At 40.5% G+C, this 17974-nt stretch overlaps 2 protein-coding genes across 4 annotated transcripts in view; one reads left to right on the forward strand and one right to left on the reverse strand.

Moving 5' to 3' along the window:
- The window catches only part of USP45 (ubiquitin specific peptidase 45), a 71203-nt gene extending 69356 nt beyond the window's left edge, over positions 1-1847 (reverse strand). Inside the window, exon 1 of one of the 3 annotated variants that reach the window (XM_047733889.1) lies at positions 1733-1845. The gene's annotated coding sequence lies outside the window, so the exon portion shown is untranslated. Of the gene's footprint in view, positions 1-1732 lie in introns of all 3 variants that reach the window. The other 2 variants (XM_047733888.1, XM_047733892.1) reach the window with 2 other exon arrangements.
- A 4476-nt stretch (positions 1848-6323) lies between these two features.
- TSTD3 (thiosulfate sulfurtransferase like domain containing 3) lies at positions 6324-17863 on the forward strand. The gene is made up of 4 exons (XM_047734887.1): positions 6324-6472; positions 16570-16743; positions 16843-17002; positions 17288-17863. Exons 1-4 carry the CDS (start codon positions 6400-6402, stop codon positions 17358-17360), a joined length of 480 nt encoding a protein of 159 aa, XP_047590843.1. The 5' UTR covers positions 6324-6399; the 3' UTR covers positions 17361-17863.
- The last annotated feature ends 111 nt before the right edge of the window (positions 17864-17974 follow it).

The raw sequence follows: 17974 nt of genomic DNA on the forward strand, positions 1-17974 counted from the left end.
TTACCTCCAACTATTTCAACTGGATGTCCTGAAAATGCAGGCATAACTAAAAAAAAAAAAAAAAAAAAAAAATCCAGGAAAAATGGGCCATGAGAAACCGGCCACACCTTTCCCCAGCTTCCCAGACATCCTTATCTTGATAAAGACAGACATCAACCCATAGATACTGCTTGCAGAATAACAAAAAGAAAAGGTATTTGACCACAATCTATAAAAGGTCTGTAAAAGACAGTGACTCAAACTTCACTTGGCAATGCAGTCAATTTCCAGTGATTTTTCTAAGACCTGCAATATGTCTAAACAGAGAAATAATTTTGGATAGTAACCCACTATTTAGCAATTACTTATCTGTATAGCTTTTTCTCTCCTTTTTTAGTCAAAAAGAGACAAAATTAAAATCTAATTACTAGAGCTTCAAGTACTTTCTATCACCAATATTGTGTGTGGGGAGTTTCAAGACCACCGTCACATTTGGAGATTCACTGGAAGGACTTACAGGACTCAGCACGTAGTTGGACTCAAGGCTAACTTTTATTAGGGCAGTGGAGTATGGACATACAACCTGAGCATAATGGAAAGACACAAATGAAGTTTGCAGGAATCTATGTGCAGGCTTCCTTGTGTTCTTTTCCTCCCAGAAAGGGTCAAACAGAGCACACTCTTCCTCCCAATAAGGAAAGTCCAGCAACGTCCGTGCAATGTTTCTGCCCAGGGTAGCCCATCACAGACTCACAGGACTGGGGTTTTCCTGGAGGCTGCTAACTTCAGCATAAACCACAGGGTACTGCATGAACTATTTTGTTTCCATACGCCAAACAAGCAAGCAGGCCTTTCTAAGGAGAGCAGTCTCAGGCTTGATATGTTAACTCTTTTCAGGACAAGTAAGTTCTGGCCCTTTTTTCCACGCGGTTTCCCAAACAAAACTTCATTTTTCAATTTCAGTATTACTCTAACATCTGTCTTTTCTCTGCTGTAGGATGCGCAACTAAGTTGTTTAGAAATTTTTTTTTTTTAAACATCCTATACAAACAAAAGCCCATAGTCTCAAGAAAAAAAATATTTTTTCCCTACCCTTGGACTCTTGGGCAATTATTTTCGCCGTGGAGAGGAAGAGGACACACTCTCCGTTTAGTACCAGGCTCAAAAAGATGAACAGCACTTGCACACTTTGGCCGTGCATCACGTTCCGCTCTCAGCACTCAAGGATACTTCCTCACGTAGTTCTACAACCACCTTATGAGACAGGTTCCTATGACTGCCCCCAGGTCACACTTGAACCTGAGAGCCACAGAGGTTAAGTGACTTCTCTGGTTCCGGAGCCAGTAAGAGGTGGATGGAGACCTGGACCCCAGCAGCCCTTCTCCAGGGCTCCAAACACTACCCTCCAGTCGCTAACAACAGCACCCCAAGTTTCTAAAGAGAAAATGGGTAGTGAGGAGAGCGCGCGGGAGGAAGGCGGGAAGGGTGTCGGGGGAGCGCCTGCTTCCAGATACAGCGGAGACTCGAGCCCCTCCCTGCGAACCCCTCCCGCCCAAACCACCCGGCTCCGCCGCCGGCGCCCAACCGGGCCGCACTCAAGCGGCCCTCGGTGACCGCCGGGAACCCCCGGGATCGGCAAGACGGGGGCGCGTAAGAGGCCTCTCTCCCAGGCCTGTCCTGCCACAAGGGGCTGGGGTAAAAGAAGCGATGACCGAGACACTACGGTGACCCCAGCCCCTCAGTCCGGACTCACCACGCCGGGCCGAGTCGCCGGGTCTATAACCAGAAGATACTGCGCATGCGCGGCTGACCTCCCGGTCGGCAGGGGCGGGGCCTCGTGTGCCAGCCCCGCAGCCGGGGCGGGGTTTGACGCAGTCCCTCGCCGCGGCGCCCCGGAGTGGGGCGTGGACCCTGCGGGGCAGGTCGCGCCGCGCCTGCGTTCTGTGGACCTGCAGAGCCCCGCAGGCGGGCTAACCTGAGGATAATGGCAATGAACTCCCGGCTGCGTCCCGATGGTGTTCGGGTGTGAGCAGTTCAAGGGCTTCCCGGAGTCGGGCTTAAGTCCCACTTGTTGCTGAGGGCCTGAAGGGATAGCTTCCGACTTCTCTCTGTCACACTGCAATAAAATCACATCTGACATTTGTCGTATGTTGTCTCGCATTTTTTTTTTTTTTTCATTATTATCGGCTTACCTGTCCTCGCTTACTTACCGAGACAGGAAATTTCTTGACCTTCACCTATAGTTCTTCGAAGCTCGATTATCCGTTAAAGTGGTCTGCACACTGCATATGTTTAGTAAAAATAATCGTTTTGAAAATATTTTAATGATGTTGCAAACATCCACTCTAGTTATGCGTGAGTCCTGAGCTTTGTAATCCTTCACAACTCTTCAACCAGGAGACAGGTGGGCCTAACGATGGAACCTTGGGTTAAGAGTCCAAGATACCAAAGGTTAAATTAAAAAAAACTCTGGTTTTTCCCGTAAAATCTCTACTTAATTTGTTACGAAATAATTAGCATTACTTCTATGTACAGAACTTGGCAAAGGAGGTCACTAGGTGTTTACATTGTATTTATGGAAACTACCCATTTGACAAATGTAACTAAGTACAAATTTGCCTGTTAAGGTGCTGGGTATAAGGATCACTACTCATGTTTTGGAGTAGGGGAATTTTTTTCTTTAGGGAAAAAATTCCCCAAATAAGAACAGGTCGTACTGTGGTGTAATTGTTAAGTCAAAACTGTCTGCATCACAAATCAAAGTTTTTATTTATTTTAACTTCAGATTTGAAACAGAACATGGAGGAAAAGAAGATATGCAAACCTGCATAAATCTAAATTTCCATACTAAACTGCATTGGTGTAAATAGGGTTTTAAAAAATGTATCATATACTGGACTCTCAATTTACAGTTTAAAAAAAGGGGGACTGAATTAGAACAAAGAAATTTAAAAATTAGGAGTGCCTGGTGGCTCCTGGGTGGCTCAGGCTCCCAGCTCAGTGGGGAGTCTGCTTCTCCCTCTCTGTCTGCCCCTCTCCCTTTCACCCTCTCCTGTTCGTGCTAGCTCTCTCTCAAAAGGAAAGATGGGGCGCCTGGGTGGCTCAGTGGGTTGAGCCTCTGTCTTTGGCTCAGTTCATGATCTCAGGGTCCAGTTCATGATCTCAGGGTCCTGGGATCGAGCCGGGCATCAGGCTCTCTGCTTCCTCCTCTCTCTGCCTGCCTCTCTGCCTACTTGTGATCTCTCTCTCTGTCAAATAAATAAATAAATATTTTTTTTTAAAAAAGGGGGAAAGAAACAGCAATTATGCAAACACCATACAATTTTTCTTGGAAATGATAGAATTCCAAAGCTATCTTGATTTCTAGCTGTCTACATTCTATTTTACAACTTGATTTTTTTCACTTGACAGTATATCTTGCACATAAACCTATATTAGCCTCATTCTTTTGTCTAGTTGCTTACACTTAAAATGGATGTATCATTTTTTTCCCCATCAGTTTTCTGTTGATGTACCTTTATCTTTATCTTTGCCTACTTGTGCAAATAATCATTAGGAGACAGCAATGGAAATGCGGAGTCAACAGATAGTTATTTTAAGTTTTGATAGAAACACTTTTTTTTTCTTAAAGATTTTGTTTATTTATTTGACAGAGAGAAATCACAATAGACAGAGAGGCAGACAGAAAGAGAGAGAGGGAAACAGGCTCCCTGCTGAGCAGAGAACCCAATGCGGGACTCGATCCCAGAACCCTGGGATCATGACCTTAGCCGAAGGCAGCAGCCTAACCCACTGAGCCACCCAGGCGCCCCTAATAGAAACACTTTAAAAAAAAAAAAAAAAGCTGCAGGAAAAATATTTCCTAATCTTCATTTGATTTGTCAAATATCTGGAGGCTTGATGTGACTTAGAAAGAAATGGGGAAAATTGCCTCCTTTCAAGTTGCCTTTCACTTGCATTATGCCAAGAAATAAAAGGAGTTGTTGGAGAATTAATGGTGCATATTAACTCAGGACTGGTAGATCTTTCCCAGAAAAGTTAAACTATTTTTCTCCCTTTCATCTCACTTTAAGCCTTCTTGACTCTTCTCTGAAAGAAGAACTTGGACACTTGTCCGAGGAACAATAATCAAGGCTCTCTCTTGACAAGAATTTTTGCTATGAGAACTCTTAAATAAACTAAGTCTGGCACTGTGCTAGGTAAGGGAGGAGCTATTCACCTTTTGAGAGAAAAAATCCTGCAGAAAAATATATCTCAAATACTTAGTCATGAACATTGGAAAAAAAATTGTTTCATGATATGTGCTGTTGCAAAAGTATAAATCAAATTGAATGTGACTTATTGAGGTCAAGCACTTTGTTTCATTGTTTCCATATCTGTGTTCAGACTACCTGTGGTTTTGATGTATTCAAGACAGCTTTGGGATGCCATGGGAAGTACATGAATTTGCAACATATAATGACATTTTAATTCAAAGTTAATCCACAACATAGATCATATAGAAACTATAGCAAAACTCCAAATAATTTGGAGAAACATAATGGTAAGTGATGGCACTGGCATAGAAATTTGAAGTGGTGCTATTAATTATTTAATTATTGAAAACAGAATAATTTTAGACTGCTTAATGAAATTATTCCTTGGACACATACTTTAATAATATCATTTAGAAGTTAATTTTTTAAAATTTCCATTGTAAATTAATTTGCAGTTAAACACAACTTTCATTATATTGGGGGACCAAATTGAGAATAAATTTAAAATAAGGAAATGAACCACAGTAATAATAAACTTTTTAAAAAAAGATTTTATTTATTCATTTGACAGAGATCACAAGTAGGCAGAGAGGCAGGCAGAGAGAGAGAGAGGAGGAAGCAGGCTCCCCGTCGAGCAGAGATCCCGATGTGATGTGGGGCTAGATCCCAGGAACCCGAGACCATGACCGGAGCCGAAGGCAGAGCCTCAACCCACTGAGCCACCCAGGCATCCCAATAATAAACTTTATGTGGTAAGCTGAACAACACTCCCCACTCCCAGGGTGTTCTAATTCCTGGAACGTGTGACTATGTTACATTATATGGCAAAAGGACATTGCAGATATGATTAAATTAAGGATCTTGAGATAGGAAAATTATCCTAGATCACCCAAGTAGCCCAAGTTATCACAAAGGTCTTTATAAAAGGGAGGCATGAGGGTCAGAGGAAGAGTAAGGGATGCAACAACAGAAGCAGAGGTCAGAGTTAGAGATTTGAAGATGCTAGTTGCTAGCTTTGAAAATGGGGAAGGGGACCACTGGCCAAGGAACGCCAGCAGCTTCTAGTAGATGAAAAAGGCAAGAAAAGACATTCTGCCTAGAGCCTTCAGAAGGAACATGGGCTTGCTGACACCTACAGAACTGTACATAATACATTTATATTGTTTGAAGCCAGTAAATTTGTGGTAATTTGTTACAGTAGCAATTGCAAACTAAGGCATTTTATAAAATAGTTGGACCTAACTCTGGCAAGCTTCGGTCAATTGTAGTCAAATATCAGAGCTGTGGGGGAAAGATGATCGCATGAGATTATCTTAATACTGACATTAGTTGAACCAGCTATTGGAGTTAAGAGCAGTTCTTAGAAAAGCGTCCATGTAGTTCCCTTTAAATTAATCAATAAGAATCCCATTATAAAGTAAGTTGGAAAAATTTGTTTACTTTAAATATTTAAATTTCGACGCCTGGGTGGCTCAGTCGGTTAAGCATCTGCCGTCCCCTCAGGGTCCCAGAATGAGCAGGGCTAGGGGCTCCCAGCTCCATGGGGAGCACGTTTCTCCCTCTGCCCCTAGCCTGCCCCCCTCCCCCAGCTCATTTCTCTCTCTCTCTCTCTCTCTCTCTCTCTCTCTCAAAAATAAATAAATAAAATCTCTTTAAAAAAATCTTTTAGTTTCATCTTTGGTATGTTTTCTACTTTCTACTTTTAAACTTCGTCTCTCCTTAAAAAATAATAATCCAAAACAAAAAAAGCAAGCTCAACTCTGTTTCTTTTTTAAAGATTTTATTTATTTACTTGACAGGGGGAGGGCTCACAAGCAGAGAGGCAGAAGTAGGCTCCCCTCGGAGCCCGGAGCCCCAATTAGGGCTCCATCCCAGGACGCTGGGATCATGACCATGACCGGAGGCAAAAGCAGACACCGAACAGACTGAGCCACCCAGGCGCGCCCCAACTCTCGAGTTACTTTCCAATTTGAAGTTCCAGAGTAGGGTACGGTTCCCTCCGCGATCACTCCTTGTAGCACTCCCCGCTTCCGCCAGCACCCGGCCGGCGGGCGCTCAAGAGCCTGTCGCTGGGCAGGGGGCGGGGGGAGGGCGGTGCCGCGGAGAAGAAGAAGAAGGAGGAGCCAGAGGAGGAAGTCTGGGGCCCGGTGGGCGCGAGCTGGCGATGGTGCTGCCGCTGCAGCTGTTCGGGAGTGTACGCCGGCCGATCCTGGCGTCCGCGGAGGCTGCCTTCTGGGGTGAGCTCGGTGGTCCCGGGGTAAAGAGACAGCGTCTAACCTCGGGCTCGGGGAAGGAATGGCATTGGTGGGGGTGCTCGCTGCTTGCGGCGTCCAGTTAAAAATCAGTCCCATTACTCTTGGCTCCTGGGAAGATAGCCCCTACATTCAGTTCTCGTTCTTTCCGATTCCGGGCTACTTGGGTCTGGGGGTGCTCCGAGGACGCAGGGAGAGAGGTCAGCGTTGCTCCAGGGAGCTCGCGTGTGGTGGCTTTTAGGAAGATACTGGTGCCAGAGTGGGCAGGGAAGGTCAGTTGGCGACTCAGACGAGCGAGCAACAAGGCCAGTTTCTGCCGGAGACTGAGGATGAGCCCAGCTTTGCGAGTTACACCTGTGACCCACTGGGGAGCCGCGCTCAGAGCTCCGTGGCAAGTCACCTAGAATTGTAACACTTAGAGCTATTAAAGTACCACTGCTAATTTTACGGACGGCAAAACCGGCCAGAGAAACAACAGAAAACACGGAAGTGCATTGTCAATATGAATCAGTTGCCAGCAGCAGAAGATGCTTTAAGCAAGGAGGGAGGTTGGGGAAGGTGACAGTCAGAGGACGTGGGGACTTGAGCGGCTATTTAAGGGAAAATACTGTGATTGGGTAGTAATAGAGGTTGAGAAGACAAGTAACTTTGAGAAGCTCAAAGATAGTATAGGGAGTCCCCTTATGAAATTCTCCACTTCCCTAGAATCTTTAGATTCCCTTTAATCTTTTACTCCCTAGATTCCCTAAAATAATATTTTTATCCCATAGGGTGGTTGTTCGCTTGCTTTTCAAATTTCGCTGCAAGTGGTTCTCAAAAAGTCAAAATATTTATTGAGGTGATTACATTAAAAGTCATAAACTGTTCACACAAAACCCAAATACACATTCGATAAGGAAGCACGCCAAATGTTCCTCCTAATATTTTCTCTCTGGAGTAACAATCTTATTTCTAATATATTCTTTCTTGGTTACGGGTTGTTTATATTGACCATTACATGGTCTCTAGAAATAATTTTCTTTTTTTTAGAGATTTTATTTATTTATTTATTTGTGAGAAAGAGCACAAGTGGGGAGGATAGGGTAAAGCAGCCTCCCCGCTGAGCAAGGAGCATGATGCAGGGCTTGATCCCAGGATCCTGAGATCATGACCTGGGCTGAAGGCAGCAACTTAACCGATTGAGCCACCCAGGCATCCCTAGAAATAATTTTCGGTATTCAACAGATACTAATGTGGGATTTCTAAAGTGTCAACATCCAAAAGAGGATTACAGATGAACCAGAGGATTTATTTTATAGTTGTACAAGAGTGAGTTGCCATTATTATGGTTGTTATTATTAAGCAAAAACTTTTATGTTTCAAATAGTTACATTTTTCACATCAAAACTTTGTTTGAAATTATAAAAAGAATACCAAACTGAATTGGTAGGAAGTGATGATAGGCTATTTCTAAGTGGAAATTTTTTTTTTAAAGATTTGTATTTATTTGAGAGAGAGAGCAAGCATACAAACAGGGAGTGGGACAGAGGGAGAGGGAGAAGCAGGCTCCCCACTGAGCAGGGAGCCCAGTGCGGGGCTCGATCTCAGGACCCTGGTATCATGACTTGAGCTGAAGGCAGACGCTTAACTGACTGAGCCACCAAGGTGCCCCTCTAAGTGAAATTTAGCTCAGTATTTTAAAGCAAAACATATAATACAAAACTATGCTATATTATAATATAGAAAAGAAGCTAAATTTATGAAAAAATAAATTCAGAACCCAAATCATGTGTATGATTTCTATATATAGTTCCCTTAAACATATAATAATTAAATTGCATTAGGCTAATTGAAATTAAGTAATTCAAAAAATAGGGGTGCCAGCTGGCTCACTTGGAAGAACTTGCATGCAACTCCTTATCTTGGGGCCATGGGTTCAAGCCCCACACTGGCTATAGATATTACATCAACAAATAAACTTTTAAAAATTTTTTTCAAAGAATAATTGAATCTAGAACTTAGAGACATATAGCAGTAATGCTAAATTTCTTTTTTTTTTTTTAAGATTTTATTTATTTGACAGAGAGAGACAGACAGAAAGGGAATACAAGCAGGGGGAGTGGGAGAAGGAGAACAGGCTTCCCGCAGAGCGGGGGGCTCCATGAGGGTCTCCATGAGCGGCTCCATGCCAGGACTCTGGGATCATGACCTGAGCTGAAGGCAGATGCTTAATGACTGAGTGACCCAGGTGCCCCTAGAAGTAATCCTAAATTCCTTAAGTTTTCTGTTTGAAAAAAAAAAAAAAAAAAATGCTTATTCCTACAAGTTTCTCCTTACTAAAAAGACCTGACAATTGTAGTAGAAAAGCAAGCTTCTAAACATGTATATACAGTATGAATCAGACCATTTTGAATTATACTAGATCTTCAATTTGCATAGTCTAATATGATGTGATTTTAAATATTTTTAGGTTGGGGTGCCTGAGTGGCTCAGTGGGTTAAGCCTCTGCCTTCAGCTCAGGTCATGATCTCAGGGTCCTGGGATGGAGCCCCGCATTGCCGTCAAATAAATAAATAAATAAAATATTTAAAAGAAATAAATAAATAAATATTTTTAGGTCATCATTTTATCTCACACTGAAATTTGGGTTGGTAGGTTGATTTTTTGTTTGTTTAAGCTATAGGCATTTGAAAAACAGCAAATATGGAGAGAGGATTTCTCTGAACTCCTCTTACCTGCCTTAAGACAGATCCTCCAAAAGGAACTCAGTTTCATAACTCCCCTCCCCAAGAGTTTCACCAACCAAGAACGATTGACTCATCACAGGAAAGGAGACTAGAACTCAACACCACACCCAACCTTTGTCACAAACTGTCATACCTCCCATCTATTCTTCTAAGAGCCCATTCATCTTTCCTAAAAATCATTTACTCTCCCCAAGAGGCCTACATTCTGTCTCCCTATGAAGATGAGAATTCTTATTTTTTTAATTTAAAAAAGTACATATTTTAAAATTTTTATCTTTTTTACTTTCACCCATTTCTCCTGCCCCACCCCTCCCTGCCTCTGGCAACCACCAATCTGTTCTCTGTATCTGTGAACTTGGATTTTGAGGGTTTGTTTATTTTTTTGCTTGTTTGCTTTTGGTTCCACATATGAGATCACACGGTGTTTATCTTTCTCAATCTGACTTAGGGTAATGCCCTCAAGGTCCATGTCTCAAATGCCAAGAGTTTATTCTTTTTATGGCTGAATATTCGTGTGTGTGTATGTGTACCACAATTTCTTTTTTTTTTTTTTAAGATTTTATTTATTTATTTGACAGACAGAGATCACAAGTAGGCAGAGAGGCAGGCAGAAAGAGAGGAGGAAGCAGGGTCCCTGCCAAGCAGAGAGCCCGATGCGGGGCTCGATCCCAGGACCCCAGGATCATGACCTGAGCTGAAGGCAGAGGCTTTAACCCACTGAGCCACCCAGGCACTCCGTGTACCACAATTTCTTTATCCATTTATCCATCAGTGGACACTTAGGCTGTTTCTATATCTTGGCTGTTACACATAATGCTCCAGGAAACACGGGGGTGCACCTATGTTTCCAAGGTAGCATCTTCATTTTGCTCAGATAAATACCAGGAATGGAATTGCTGGATCATATGGTAGTTCTATTCTTAATTTTTTGAGGAACTTCCATATTGTTTTCCACAGTGGCTGCACCAATTTACATTCCCAGTAGTGCATGAGGGTTCCCTTTTCTCCACATTCTCATTGACACTAGTTACTTCTTTCCATACAGTGTGATCTATTGTGCATACTTTTCTGAATTCTTTTCTCACTTTTGTATTCAGAAACTTTCCATGGCAGTACATATAACTCTTTTAACTACTGCATATAGTCCGTAGTATGGATTACCACGGTTTATTTAACCAGTCCCCTCTTGATGGACATTTTGGTTTCCATTTTTTTCCTGTTCTAAAAACTTCTTCAGTAGTTATTGTACACAGCTCTTTGTGTATCTCTACAAGTAACTTACTAGAATAGATACTTAGAAGTGGAACTGTTGGGTTGGTGACAAGTGGTATTCAACAGTCTTCAAGGAGAGTAAGAGTGTGCCAGGTAGAGATGAGGAAGGAAGAAAAGAACCCTTCAGAAAGAACTGTGTGCATATATCATGAAGGAAGGTGTATTTAAAGATTGCACCATATATATTGCTTAAACCTCACAGCAACTCAGAAAGGTTAAGTAATATTATTGCTGTTTTATAAATAAGAAACGAAGTCCCAGGGAATTTAATTAATCTTCCCAGGACTACAGAGCTAAGTGGACAAAGGAGGACTTGAACCTGGTTTATCAGACTCTAAAATCCCTGCTCTTTCCATTATAAAAAGGTAGTTGGGGCACATGTGTACTTTTGATGTAGCTGTAGGGTAGGGTTCTTGAGGCAGAGGAGGAATAGGAAGGAGGAGAAGGTCTGGTAAATTATGCTGGTAAAGTAGATTGAAGGACATGAAAGAACATGCTAAGGAGTTCAGACTGTGTCTTATAATGTAGGCTGTAGGGAGCACCCAGGCGAGGCTAGATTTACCAGTGTGGAAAAGCCAAACTGGAGTTTATTCCAAAACGAGCCTCAAAAATGTGAAAATCACATATAGCCCGTGTTACTCTTGAGAATCCCTCAAGAGAATCACATCATCACAATAAATCCCAAACGGCCAGTTTTCCTTCATTGTAGGAACTGATCGCTGTTTCTTTGATCATGCAATAGATGAAGTGGTTGATTTACAAGTAGAGGCCTTGTATAAAAAATACACTATAGCTTTTTTTTTTTAATTTTTAATTTTTTTGACAGACAGAACACAAGTAGGCAGAGAGACAGGCAGAGAGAGAGGGGAGGAAGCAGGCTTCCTGCCGAGCAGAGGGCCCGACGTGGGGCTCGATTCCAGGACCCTGAGATCATGACCTGAGCCAAAGGCAGAGGCTTAACCCACTGAGCCACCCAGGCACCCCAAAAATACACTATAGCTTTAACTCAAGAGTTAGTATGGACTCGAGGCTCACACCATGAGAAGTTTGGGGGAGTGGAGACTTGTTAAGAGAATATTTGTGCCTTGGAAAGCTAGGAAATCTAGTCCTCATTGATTGTACACGTGCTCTCCATTGCCCCCCTACATACACACACACACCCCAACAGGAGCATAGAGAAAGCTGAATGTCAGTTTGGCTCTAATATATAAGAAAAACATAACTATCTTTGATTCAGTTACACAAGTTACATGCCGAGGTGATATTTGTTTCCCTGTGGTGAAGTACCACAGTCTTGAGTTTAACAATTTTTTAAATTACCGTAGTTTTCCAGTTCCTAACAATGAGGAACTGTACCAAGTCAGCTGGCTGACTTGTTGCATTCCGGGAATTCACAAAAAAGTTGAGTGAGAAATAGTTTTATCCCAGGCATTTTAAGATCGAATCTTATAGATAACATGAGCCAACTCTTCAAAATCTGAAGAGGATGGGGAAATCTGTATTTTTACTTTTTTACTGTATTTGCTGTGATAAAATATATGTAACATAAAGTTTGCCATTTTAGCCATATTTTATAAATTTTATTTCATTTTCTCAGTGATCCAAGATTCATTGTTTATGCACCACACCCAGTGCTCCATGCAATATGTGCCTTCCTTGATACCCACCACCAGATTCACCTATCCTCCCACCTCCCCTCCCCTCTAAAACCCTGTTTGTTTCATCAGAGTCCACAGTCTCATGGTTCGCCTCCCTCTCCAATTTCCCCCAACTCACTTCTCTCCTTCTCCCAGTGTCCTCCATGTTATTCCTTATGCCCCACAAGTAAGTGAGACCCTATGACAATTGACTCTCTCTGCTTGACTTATTTCACTCAGCATAGTCTCCTCCAATCCCATCCATGTTGATACAAAAGTTGGGTATTCATCCTTTCTGATGGAGGCATAATACTCCACAGTGTATATGGAACACATCTTCTTTATCCATTCGTCCGTTGAAGGGCATCTTGGCTCTTTCCACAGTTTGGCAACTGTGGCCATTGCTGCTATAAACATTGGGGTACAGATGGTCCTTCTTTTCACTACATCTGTATCTTTGGGATAAATACCCAGTAGTGTAATTGCAGGGTCATTGGGTAGCTCTATTTTTAATTTCTTTTTTTTTTAAAGATTTTTTATTTATTTATTGCAGAGAGAGAGAGAGAGAGAGAGAGACAGCGAGAGAGGGAAGACAAGCAGGAGGAGTGGGAGAGGGAGAAGCAGGCCTCCTGCCAAGCAGAGAACCTGACGCAGGGCTCTTACCCAGGACCCTGGGATCATGACCTGAGCTGAAGACAGACGCTTAACAGCTGAGCCATCCAGGCGCCTCTCTATTTTTGATTTCTTGAGGAATCTCCACACTGTTTTCCAAAGTGGCTGCACCAACTTGCTTCCCACCAACAGTGTAAGAGGGTCCCCTTTTTCCACATCCTCTCCAACACATGTTGTTTACTGTCTTGTTAAACTTGGCCATTCTAACTGTGTGAGGGGGTATCTCTATATGGTTTTGATTTGAATCTCTCTGATGGCTAATGATGATGAGCATTTTTTCATGTGTCTGTTAGCCATTTTTGAGTGTACAATTCAGGGGCATTAATTATATTCACAACATTGTGGGGATCATTACCACTGTATTTCCAAAAATTTTCATCACCCCCAACAGAAACTCAAACCCATTGAGCAATAACACCCCTCCCTCCAACTTCTGGTAATCTCTAACCTACTTTCTGTGAATTTACCTGTTCTAAATATTTCATGAGTGGAATCATTAAATATTTGTCATTTTGTGTCTGGCTTACTTCACTTAGTGTATTCTCCATGTCGTAGTTTCAAGCTACAGTATGTGTTAGAGCTTCATTCCTTTTCATGACGGAATAATATTTCATTGTATGTATAAGCCTCATTTTGTTTATCCATTCATCTGTTGAATGAACACTTGAGCTGCTTCCATCTTTTAGCTATTGTGAATAATTGTGAATAATGCTGCTATGAGCATTGGTGTCTGAGTTTGAGTCCCTGTTTTCACATCTTTTGGGTACATACCTTGGAGTGGAATTGCTAAGAAACCTGAATTTTTTAACTACTATATTTGTCCATTTTTCCATCTTTTGCTATCAGTGAGAAAGACGAATGAAAATAGAGCAGTGTTTGGTTTTACAAGAAAATGCGGTTTTTCACAACTCACTTTTGGATTTTCTTAACTATTTAATAAATAGAACCATGAAGCTTTTTTGGGGGGGCCTATGCACACTGCAGAAAATTTACTAAGACATTAAAGGATGAACCAAGAAGGTCTGGGAACCCCTGGTTTATATCTAGTGCTGTCTAACTAGTTTTATAAATTTAATACTATATTTTGGATAACTTACATTAAATAATATGCCATTGTATAAATGCACCAGTTATAACTGTTCCCTTATGGATAGACTTCCAGCTTCTTACCATTTTTCAGTACTACAAAGAATGCTGCCCATGAATATATTTATAAATATACATTTGTATGAATTCATGCTAATACTCCTGTAGGAAGATAGATTCCTAAAAGTAAAACTCTGAAGTAAAAAATATATACATAAAGTGTTATTCCTGCTAAATTTTCCTTTCAAAAGGTTTTGACATTACACACTCCCAACATTGTAAAAGAGTACCCATTTCTTCATACCTTTACCAATATTTGATGTTATCAATCCCTTTTAATTTTTACAAATCTGGCAAAATTTGAAAAATTTTGTTTGTATCTTGCATTTCCTTAATAAGTAGTGAGATAAGGCATCTTTTTACATTTTATTGATCATTGGTATCATTCAGGCCAATTCCCTGTTCCTGTTTTGGCCATTTTTCTATTGGGAATTTTGTCCTTTTCCTATTTGTATAAGCTCTATTAATACTAATGTTTTGTCTTTTCTGTGTTATGAATATTTTGTTCCTACCTGCCACGTGTCTTCTAGTTATTCATTGTTCTTTTCCCATATATAAATTTAGCATATTTATGAGGTCATATCTTTAAACATATCATGTTTAGAATGGTCTTCTTATCCCAAGGTTTAAATTACCTGCTCATGTTTTCTATTGGTACTTCTAAGATACTAGTTTTTAGATTGAAATTTATATTTATTTACATGTAAGGAATGAGGCAATAGTCTGCTTAAACTTTCTTCCTATTGGCTGGCTAGTTGCCCTGCATATTTGTTGAATAAAATATCCCCATTATTTTGAAATATAATTGTTACCAAATACTGAATTCTCGTAGATGGTATGTTGTGTGTCTGCTTCTCAACTTAGATCTTTAAACCTCTTTCTATGCCAGCTTATACTGTTTATACCAATTTCACTTTATAAGATACTTCATATTTTAAACAACCTTTGAGCATTATTATTTACTTTATAGCAGTCATTTTGTTGTGAAATAGGATTATTAAATTTTTAAAATTTTTATTTTATTTTAAAAATCTTTGGGGTTTTCTTTCATGCTTAAAAAATCAATTTGGACCTATAGAAAAGTTGGAAAAATAAAATGGAGTTCCCTTTATTCTTACCCAACTTCCCTTAACGTAAGCATCTTACATGGTACAGTTACTGAAATCAGGAAAGTAATACTAACATAATATTGTTAACTAATCCATAGGCCTTATTTGAATTTCACCAGTTTTCCCACTGAGGTCTTTTATCGTCCCAGATCCAATCCAGGATTCTATGTTGTTATTACATTGTCATGACTCCTTAGTCTGCTTCAATCTGTGATAGTTCCACAGCCTTTGTCTTTCATAACTTTGACACTTTTTTAAGAGTATTCGTTATTTTGTAGGTTGAGTTTGAGATTTTCTTCTGACTTGATTCAGGGTATGTATTTTGGCAAAAATACTAAGGAAGTGATGTGCTCTTCTTTGAGCATCCTATCAAAGTATACATGTTGACATTTCTCATTACTAGTGAAGTGATCTTTGAATAATTGGTTAAAGTAGTATCTTTCAGGTGTTTCCTTTTGTTATTAGTAAGTATTTCCTGGGGGAGATACTATCCTATTTCTAATCAAAATTTCACCTACTAACTCTACCTTCTGTCAATGGCTCTTGCTGAAATAATTATTACTTGGATGTTAACCTAATGGTGATTTTCTCTTTTCATCATTCATTCTACATTCATCAACTGAAATAATCCCTTCTCCCCATATATTCAATTATATCCTTATATCAGTGTGGACCCATGGATTTATTTTATAGGTTATTACCCAGTGCCATATTATGTTACCAATTATTTACGTTTTTATTTAAGTAATCCCTACACCCAGCCTAGGGCTTGAACTCACAACCCCGAGATCAAGAGTCACAGGCTCTTCTGACAGAGCCAGCCAAGGTGCCCCACCAATTATTTAACAGATAGAAACAGCCTTTAAGTACTTACAAGTGTAGTTTCAAATGTAAGGTTCCCACATCTAACGTAGGCTTATTATCTTCACTTGCAAGGGGAAATTAAAATTTTCTTAACATTGTAACTTGGAGGGGCGCCTGGGTGGCTCAGTGGGTTAAGCCGCTGCCTTTGGCTCAGGTCATGATCTCAGGGTCCTGGGATCGAGCCCCGCATCGGGCTCTCTGCTCAGCAGGGAGCCTGCTTCCTCCTCTCTCTCTCTGCCTGCCTCTCTGCCTACTTGTGACCTCTCTCTGTCAAATAAATAAATAAAAATCTTTAAAAAAAAATTAAAAAAAAAAAAAAACATTGTAACTTGGATTATGATTAAACTCACAAGTTATTTGCAGGATTCAGTTACCAAATGCTGAATGTGTATTTACAAGTTCCCCCTAATTAAGGGCTTGGAGAGAGTAGAATATGGAGCTGGCACAAGGCCAGCCATTAAGCATGGAAGGCAAGAGGGTAGACATCCTGTGGCTCTGTCCGGCTGTGTACAAAATACATATACAGGTCAGTGAAGTCAAAAGATCAACTATAGTAAACTGGCTGGAACCAGGGGGGAGGGATTCCTTTGACCTGCCTTCCAGATATTAATAGCAATGTTACTTTGAAGGTACCAAAATTATTTTATTCTTTCCAGGTTTGAAGTCAATAAAGGGAAGCTGCCATAATTTTTGTACAGCTATTTTTAAAGATGTCACTTATAAGGAACTTAAAAACCTCTTGAATTCCAAAAAAATTATGTTAATTGATGTTAGAGAGCCATGGGAAATTGTTGAGTATGGAAAAATTCCTGGGTCCGTCAACATACCACGTAAGTGATTTGTGACTTGAATTAATTCCTCACAAAAGTATATATTCAGTAATTTACTGTACCTAAGATTTAATTGAAATTCTTAACATTTTCTTTCAGTGGGTGAGGTAGGTAAAGCTCTACAGATGAACCCAAAAGACTTCAAAGAGAAGTACAATGAAGTGAAACCATCCAAATCAGACAGTCTGGTGTTTTCTTGTTTAGCTGGAGTGAGAAGCAAGAAGGCTTTGGACACGGCAGTATCTCTGGGCTTTAACAGGTGCATAAATGAAGTATAAAATTGTATTCAAGAGTGTGTATAATAGCAATGTTTCATATGATATTTTTACTGGTCGACTGAAAAATGTCTTCTAATACTGTGTTAGTAATAGCAGGATAGAGACTAAGCCTCTATATTTTCATCCTACTCAAAAGTAACAGTCTTTTACGTAGGTTTAAAGGCTAGAGTAGTCATGGCATCTCTACATCTCTAAAGTTCCTATCAACCTTGTGTTATAAAGCAGGAGGAAATTTTTACAGCACTAACCTTGCTATATGTTTTCAGTGCTCAACACTATGCTGGAGGATGGAAGGAATGGGCAACCTATGAATTTTCAGAGAAGAAACACGGAAATTGATTTCTGGAATACAAGTTGGCTCTTTTCGGGCGCCTGGGTGGCTCAATGGGTTAAGCCTCTGCCTTCGGCTCAGGTCATGATCTCAGGGTCCCACATCTGGCTCTCTGCTCAGCAGGGAGCCTGCTTCCTCCTCTCTCTCTCTCTCTCTGCCTGCCTGTCTGCCTACTTGTGATCTCTCTCTGTCAAATAAATAAATAAATTCTTAAAAACAACAACAACAACAACAACAAAAACCAAGTTGGCTCTTTCCTTCTGTATATGCAGCTTATGACATTGAAATGTACAAAAAAATAGCCCTGGCATCACTGGAAAGGGTTTTGTGTAACTCAGTTATTCGTTGCATCTTTTCTTTAACTGTTTTAAGTTGAGAATACTACTTGCCCTTGCCTATTTTCAAAGGCTATTGAGGATTGAAATAATGTATGTGACTTGCCGTGGGAGTATTAAGGGTTAGGATTCTAGAAATGAATTTTTTAAATAGTTTAGTATAGTACAATAGTATTCCCAAGCCCAGGTTACTTATAGTACCTAATCATAATGTATGACCATTTGTGTTAGCATAGCTTCTGTTCAATAAAGAGGCTACGAATCAAACAAGTTATTTTTTTAATAAT

Source organism: Lutra lutra, chromosome 6 (assembly GCF_902655055.1).
Source record: "Lutra lutra chromosome 6, mLutLut1.2, whole genome shotgun sequence".
NCBI lineage: Eukaryota > Metazoa > Chordata > Mammalia > Carnivora > Mustelidae > Lutra > Lutra lutra.